This window comes from Oncorhynchus tshawytscha, linkage group LG31 (assembly GCF_018296145.1).
Source record: "Oncorhynchus tshawytscha isolate Ot180627B linkage group LG31, Otsh_v2.0, whole genome shotgun sequence".
Classification (NCBI taxonomy): domain Eukaryota; kingdom Metazoa; phylum Chordata; class Actinopteri; order Salmoniformes; family Salmonidae; genus Oncorhynchus; species Oncorhynchus tshawytscha.
In genome coordinates, this window is record NC_056459.1 from 11,901,958 (window position 1) to 11,910,714 (window position 8,757).

At 40.1% G+C, this 8,757-nt stretch overlaps 1 protein-coding gene across 1 annotated transcript; it reads right to left on the bottom strand.

Moving 5' to 3' along the window:
- Window positions 1-2,029: 2,029 nt before the first annotated feature.
- LOC112229707 (interferon-induced protein 44-like) lies at window positions 2,030-8,442 on the bottom strand. The gene is made up of 8 exons (XM_024395694.2): window positions 8,289-8,442; window positions 6,805-7,318; window positions 5,945-5,996; window positions 5,648-5,843; window positions 4,373-4,525; window positions 4,089-4,260; window positions 3,552-3,652; window positions 2,030-3,386 (listed from the first exon to the last, which is right to left on the bottom strand). The coding sequence occupies exons 2-8, from the start codon at window positions 7,283-7,285 to the stop codon at window positions 3,201-3,203; spliced, it is 1,341 nt and encodes a 446-aa protein (XP_024251462.1). The 5' UTR covers window positions 7,286-7,318; window positions 8,289-8,442; the 3' UTR covers window positions 2,030-3,200.
- Between the last annotated feature and the right edge of the window lie 315 nt (window positions 8,443-8,757).

Sequence of the window (8,757 nt, forward strand, 5' to 3'; positions counted from 1 at the left end):
TGGGCAACAAATATGTGTGCCTGTAATCTGCACAAAAACTGGATGTAACACATTCTAGGAGCTTATGCTGTTTTGGGGGCAACTTTAATGAAGTTAAGTTTGCAAAGGGAGGGTATATAACTGGAAACTTTCAAAGTTTACGAGTAAACTACCAGAATTTTGCTAACTCTCTGTGTGGCCTTATCACATGAAATATCCGAAATAATTCAATAAGATTATTTAAAAATATAAAATTAGAATGACAAAGCTGTTAAACATGATCCTAAATATAAACCATCACCTCAGTGGATATCATTGGTGTTAAATATGATGATGATGATGATGTTTCAGCATGAAATATCCTTTATATACATTTTTTACACACTTGTATTTATTTTAGTATGTCAATATGTATTTGTTGTCAGTGTTTGAGTCAAACTGGTGGCAAATGTGAAGAAAGTCATTAGTTGAAATGAAAATTATGCAATTGTTGATATTAGATGCTTTTTCATTAATTGGGCTATTTTCTCTGGAACCACATGGTCTATCGACTAGAAACTCATGGATAATGTAAAGAGTCTGTGTGTAGCTTGTGAGATGAGTCCGGCGCAGGACAGCAGATATGAGTAATGAAAGCAATTTTACTCAATAATATCACAATACATGTCATATAAATACAAGGCCACATATACGGACCGCAATACAATAAACAATTACTCACAAACAAACATGGGGGAACAGAGGGTCAAATAATGAACAAGTAATTGGGGAATTGAAGCCAGGTGTGTAAGACAAAACAAATGGAAAATGAAAAGTGGATTGGCGATGGCTAGAAGGTCGGTGACATCGACCGCCGAACGCTGCCCGAACAAGGAGAGGGACCGACTTCGGCGGAAGTCATGACAGATAATGATATAAAAAATAAATACTATATGTGAATATATCCTTTCAACGTTATTAGAGTATAAATGACCAAAGTAACCATAGATTGCCATTGTCAGGTGTGTGCGTACTGGTAGCGAAGTCAGGTGCAGGAGAGCAGAGATTTGTGAACAGGCGCACACTTTATTGAGGCAAAACGCGCAAAACAGTCACAGGAATTATGTTTAACAATAAACATCTTTGTGAAATACCACAGAAAAAAACAAACCAGTCTGGTGCGTCAACAACAAACACGTAACCCAAACAATCTTACACAAAGACATGATGGGGAACAGAGGAATAAATACATGTAAATTGATTGGGGAATGAAAACCAAGTGTGCAGGGAACAAGACAAAATAAATGGATACATGAAAAATGGAGCAGCCGGTGATGTCAACCGCTGAACGCCGCACGAACAAGGAGAGGAGCCGACTTCGGCGGAAGTTGTGACAGCCATAGATTTTCTATTAATTACCTAAATTAAAGAAGATTCCTCTTCTTAGGCTCTGCAAGCCTAAATCAAGTACTCCAGCTCATATGGGCCTATTGCTCACTTGAGATACGTCCAAGTAACAAACATATCCTACTGTTATAAATGTATGATGTACGCGAAAGACTTGCACAGTTAGGATTAGATACAAAGAGTGGTCCAAAGAGAGCCTCTCATAATTACAATCAGTGAACATGGATTGCAATATATAGCTCGACTACCATGGTGCCAGATGGTTTGCCTTAAAGTCACTTTAAAAGTGTTTATTAGACAACAAAAGGTAATGAACTCTCATTAACAGAGTTAATCGCCGTGGGTGAGGGTATGGAGCATGAGAAGTTGGATAGTTTCTGTAAGCTAACAGATGTTGACATTTCCTAAGATACATTTACAGTTCACTTTGGTGGGGATGCTGTTGTCAAAGTGTGTGCATGTTTATGTGTCTGCCTACTCATGCATGAATCCTAATAATTTCTAATGTCTGCTGGTATGTGGGATTTGGTGCATAAAATAACCACTGGCATATAATGTTGCATTCTTGTCTGGAATTTCAAAGACATTGGAAATATATGCTTATTTCCAAATGCATGAAATGTACTAATATTGCATTCTTGTTCTCATTTGACCAAGCTCAGAGGAAACTTTTGTCATCTTTATTATTCATACTGCATGTAACATCTCTGGAATGCACAACAGGAAATGTGATTGGATCAATGTATTGAACAATATAGGAAACATTATATATGAAACAAATAACCACAAACGTGAAACTACCTCTGTGTGTGTGCATGTGTGCACATGCATCTGTGAGAGATGATTTTAGTGGTTTTAGAATGTATGAAATATCATAATTGCATACCATGCGGAGACATTAACTTGAAAACACCTGTCAAATAAGTTGTTTGTTTTTGTTTACTTTCCAATTTACAGTAGTAACTCCAAGGACTCGAAACAATTGCAGTATAGTAACCACCAGGTGCCACCAGATGGCTTCAAAACACACCTCTCTTTATTTCATGTTTTATGTTTATTGTTTTTGAATGCACACACTGTAGCACTATGAATTGGCCATGTTGCGTCTTATCCTAGTTCAGTGAATATGGTGACAGGAGCCACAGAAAGGCAAAATATCGTCCTCTGGACAACAACTCAATTTGTCAATCAACCAACGATGCAGTGCATTGTGTCATCACCCAAGCCTAAAGCGTTACCAAGAATAGAATTAATAACACATGATATTAGGGTAAAACTCTCTACATAAACAATGCTTTCAAATTACAGTGATGCAACTTTACTGTGCTCTGGGGCACTTGCATACAATAGACATTCGCTTATAGAGACAGTAAATAGATTATTTTCCCACGCTTCAAACAGTCCACAGGTAGAGTTGCTTTCTCAGAAGATTATTCACTCGGCCCCACCCTTTCCCTTTAACCCTTTACTCAATTGGGGAACAGTCCGTTTGCATTGGTACATGCATGCATTGTTTAGGTACGTTACTACTGCTTGAAAGAAGGCAAATGTGACCTTGAATTTGCTTTGCACTGTCACATCAAAGCTCTATCACAAACTGAATTAAGGTGTTAAAGGAACATTAGGGCCAGGTGTTTTTCATGTCACGTGAAAGTAAAGATAGCAGTAAGAAAGAGCAACGTGTTATAATATCCACAAAAAATAATGATAATGTCCACTTGCATGATAACATGTACCAAAATAATATGGATATCTTGCACAGTTACAAAATGGGATTGCAAAAAAAACATTTGTCTTCAGAGTATTGACACTTGACAGTGGGACTGTGAAGAGGGTTAGAGCTCTTCCTTTTCCTCTTCAGGTTGGTTTTCGAAGAAGCTGTCAGCATAGTTCAACATCTGATCCAGAGCACTGAGTATCAGGATATCAGTGTTCTGATTCAGCTCCAGCTCCTGGCTGTAGTTCTTCACTGGCAGAATACCGGACACAGGAACGCCCAGGGATGCACTCAACTCCTGGATCTGAAAGACAGACACACACACACACACACACACACACCACATGCAGTGTGGTTGACCGCTTACTTTTGGAAACATAAATAACAATCTGCTCAAGACGTAAGAGACGTTAGGATTAGGATTTAAGATTGGCAATGGCAATTAAATAAAATGAGTCAAACGGCTCACCTTCCTTTGTATGTAATGGCTCATATAAACATTCTGCAGATCTTCTGACACTAGGGGGCAGGCCTCGTCCACTTTGGTCATTAACACCAGTTGGGGAATACCTAGGACAAACATGCAGAACAAGACAATGAATATGTCAGGATGTTTAAATATGAGAGAATTCCATACAGAGTTACCCGTTGAAATAGGATACACACTTGGAACACCTTCTTATGGAGTGTTTCTTCATAAGGTGTTCCATATTTCTTTAGAAACAGGAGTTGAAAGCACCTCATATTCATAGAGCATTATGAAACTGTAGAAAAAAAGCTATAAATCACACAATGCCCCTTATAATCACAATATACAACATTCATGCAAATGATATCCACATCCTCTTGTGCCTTTTTGTTTTATCGTACAGTTTCATAATGCTCTATGACACACTATAAGTATATACAGTATAACAGTATGTACAAATATGTCAATTATAAGAAGGTTCATTGATTTGACACTGACTCGTCCCTTTTCAAAACATATCGTCCACCATTCGCTCACCTATCTGATTGGTCTTCTTGCGAATGGCGGCAAACTTCTCCACAATTTTGGCAGACATCAGAGAGACTCTGCAGGCGTCCACCACGTACACTACACAGTGGATCTGATCCTTCAGACTGACATGCTTACGATACCCAGGTACATCTTCACTCAAGGGCGTCATGGGATTAAACTATAAATGACAAACATGGAGTTTTTTTTTGTTGGTTTGTTAGATTTGATCAATGGTGTATTCTCTCCTCCTACTGCTAGTTTGCGTTGTGCCTCCAGATAAGTCTGCATACCTGGTAACGGTCCTGAACATGGCCTTTGTAAATGTTGACTATGTCCTCCATGTCCAAGCCAGCTCCTGATGCCTCCTCCAGTCCCATGGTGTCACACAGGATCAGGGGTATAGGCTCACCACTCTTCCCCGACTTGATGGTGAAGGTACGGAACTAGGGAAAGATAAGACAGTCAGCACGCACCTGGGTGGTTGGCAATAATGGCATGTGGGTAAAATCCCTGGGGAAGCCAAGCCAGGGGGGAAAAAGCCATATTATAACCTATGTGTTGTGATAATTGGGCTGTTTGCTCTATAACCTGTTAGTTCATACACCTTGACAACATGATATACAGACCTAAGGCAGAGACAATAAGAAGACACAGTGGCTGAATAAATTCAACCACACCTTCGTTTCATCACAAAACCAGAGCAGTCCTCAATACATATTGCATGTAACAAACAGCATGGTCAAGTTAATGTTTCTGACATTTTTGGAGTGCTAAACAACTACTGATTTAGAACAACAGAGTTACTGCAAGTCGCAAAGAAAACAGGCACTGCCTCCACTATTCCAAAAAATGATTTTCTTGTCCAATCAACATAAGCTAAATATGATGTGGATGTCCATCATAGCCTAGTGATTTGTGTGTGTGTACGTGTAAGTAGAAAAAACACATTGACTTACCCTACTTGTAGAGAAATGCCAATACCATCCTCCCCTATCATGTTGCCTAAATGGTCTATGACTCATACAGTACACACTTTGTTTTTTGTTGTACTAGGCTACCTGGCTAAAATGCTTGCTACCTAACCTAACTTCCTTTCATGGGCAGCGATGTGCCAGGCCAGCTAGTTAACATCATTAGCATACTACTACATTTAGGTACATATTGAACTTCCATCCTCTCAGGCCAGTGACACAATGTCTGAATTTATGGTTGGATCAGAATCACTGATATAATCATTGGCCAGTACAGAGAATGATGTAAAACCACAAGTCCAAATCCCTATTGCCACCCATGGCTAATTTAGGAAAGGGACAATTTTAGCTAGCTCTGATGGTTTCTCTGGTGAAAAACATTTGGCCTCTTGCGAAGTGAAGGAAATGTATTAAACACTGAGAGATGAAAGACACAGTATTTTGTTTATTCTTTTCCTTGGTCAATTTTTCCATTAATACATGCCAATGGTACGGGACCAACACACACATACATAATCAACACACACATTAGATGTGGTACCTGGTCAAACTGACATAAGAAAGCACCCACCCATGCACACATACACATATTACCTGGGTGGTCAGGCTGGTGCCTGCACTACCACAGATGGCCTGGCTGGTCATGTTTCCTCTGAAGATAGAGTTGACAGAGTTGAAGAAGCTGGACTTGCCAGCCCCAACAGGACCCACGAGGAGAACCCGGGCCTGACTCACTGACTTGACATCAGGCTTATAGTTCTTGATTTTCTCCTTCAACTGCCGTTTCCTCCTGGAAAGTCAGAAAGGTGCAGGGATAGTTAAGCACAATGTAATGTAATGTGTGTATGTGTGTGTGTGTTTACAGTTATGCTTAAAGTTAGCATTACATACTCAGAGGTCCACTGCATGTTTCTCCAAGTCTTTGTCAAACAACCTCCCAATTCTGAATGGGGAGAAATTAGTTTGAATTATCTTTTACAAAGGTAGGATTATTTACATTTTTTGGGCATAGTAAGTTCAGAAAATGTCCAGAATATATCTGCAGTAATAGTGGAATGATAGTGTTTCACAAAGAGATTTGTTTTGAATGCAGCCTAGTGCTAGGTGAATTGCAACAGCACTAGGCTTCATTCAAAACAAATCTCCCCCTTCTCCGCATCCCATTTCCCGTAACATGGCGGAGACTCGCGCTTGAGCCTTTAACCTTCGGTTTTGGTCCACCAGATTTAAACTTCTGTAAAAACGTTATTTGTTGTTATTGAAAATATATTTCACAGTGATTTAGATTATTAGTACAATTATTCCCTACACTATTCAGTGCTTGATTTCTCTCATAAAGTGAAATGGAGCGAACAGTGTAGAATTTTAGCAACCAGGAAATGTTAGAGTGGTTTCCACTAGATAACACAGCCACAAAGTCAGAACAGCCTTCCCATTTTGACAACATATGCCGCTCCGGTGGGAGAAATCAATAGGAGAATATCACAGCCAATCACAACACTGGTGGATAAGGAATACTGTAAAGCACTATAATTCCACTATTACTATATTCTGAATTTTCTTTTAAATTACAATGCAAAAACAAAAATAGATTGTGCAGCACCTTTAAAACATATAATGTTTGTTATTACAACAACCGTAGACATGTAGGTGTGACATTGTTTCAAGATGTAAAACAAGATTGTGCACTGAAATATCTTCTGTGGTTAGGAGCCACCATACTCCTAAGTAGGTATGGAAATATCACTCACCCTCCACTCTGTAAACCTCACATTCAGTCAGCTGCAGGTCGTCGCCATGCATTTGTGCTGCCTCAAAGTTATAGCTGTTCCCTGCGTTATATTGGACTGTAGCTGTGTCATTGAACAGAAACACCAAGGCACCAAAATTCGGGCCAGTGTTTTCATCTGTGAAACCATACTGGCCATTGGCACTAGACACACGCAGTGGATTTTTTCTTTCATCATTGATGCTGTAGAGGAAGGCTTTGTCGTCATTAATAGGCTGTCCATTCTGAGTGTAGTCTTTGCTGGTGTAGGCTCCGAACAGGAAGCCAGCCTTGTTGTAGGCAGCGACTAAAGTGGGTCCCTGGCTGTTGCAGCGTGCGTGAAAGGCAGCTGCCGTGTAGCCTTGGACACTGGCTTTGTACAGCAGACTGAGTCGGACATGGCCAAACAGAGAAAGCAGTTTCTTCTCCTGATCACCTGATAGACTGGATGTTACCACACTCATGATGACACCCAGGAGGTTTGGTAGGAAAGACTCCTGATAGGAAAGACAAATAAATCACGTGCAAGGTTAAAAGAAAAACATCAAAATCCTAAGTCTGGTTCTGCTGATACCTTTCTTGGCCATGTGGCTTGACCATACAGGACAGCCTCTGCCCTGGTTATACAACCAGGGCCATGCATATGTACAACCAAGGCAGATGCTTTCCTGTATGGTCAAGCCACATGGTCAAGAAAGGCGACAGCAGAACCAGACTTAAAGATGTTGGTGTGACATTGTTTCAAAATATTAAACAAATATATTTTTTCACATTATGTGTGGTTAGGAGCCATCATACTCCTGAGTAGGTTGGAAAATGTCGCCACTCTGCACACCTACTTAATTATCAAGGCTTCATGGCAAGCTTGAGGTGTGTTCCAGCTATTACTTTCAGTTCCAGGTTGTACTTTCCGTACTCAGAAAGTACGAGCTGGAAACGAAAGTATAACAGATTGTACTTGAAAGTACAAGATGGACCCGAAAGTAAAAGCTGGAACCAACTTCAAGCTTGCCATGTGGCCTTGCTAATTAAATCAAAGCTACCAAATGGTTAAATGTGTATTTTTTACATTATTTAAATCTGTTCAATTGACAGTTCAACATACCCACTTATTCTAAAATCATATAACTTAGAAATGCCTCATGAGCGCAGTACAGCTGTCTTAAACCATCATAACCCATAAAGTTGTTTCAATGTTTGCAAACAATACCTTTGTAAACAAACAATATATCGTTTCAAAGCACTATATTAATATAACTTTTATCTCATGGTCTACCCTCCATAGCTTTATCCAAGAATGTACATTCTCCAGCCTTGTCCTTCAGCTTTATAGCAAAAAAAAGGCGGACCACCATTCGACTGAAAACCGAATCAAGGATTGGGCTTTTAATGTCAGCTGTTTAACAGTACAACAGGCACACTACGCAATTAACACACAGAAGGGAATCAGGTCCTTGACCAATTTACCTGCAAATTATTCAGATGGACTGTATGTCTCTCCGTTTAGGCAACCAACCAGAGTAAAAACATTCTGTCCTTGTCTTATGAAAAGGAGGCTGTCTACATTTCAGGGACTTTCCAAAAGAGGAAGAAACGGTGCAGGAATTCCCACATGCATAAACGCCCCGAATTACGGGCTGCAGTTGCACACGATTGGGAGTCCTCTGGAGTCTTAAGTTTCACTTTCACTTTCACTTTTATAAATTCAACTTCTAAAGCTAAAACACCCTGAAAACTGCCAGTAGCCAAGCAGCGCCTGCTGTCCCAGCAGTGTGTTCAGGGACCACCTTGAGTGGTGGCCTTTTCCAATTCAACATGTTGATTATTGTCCCCTCCAGTCCCTATCTACCCAGTCCCCAGAGTGTGTGGCGGGCCGGTGAAAAATATTGAGGTATACCAACCCCATCTAAGATGCCAATGAGCTTTAAGAAGGCCT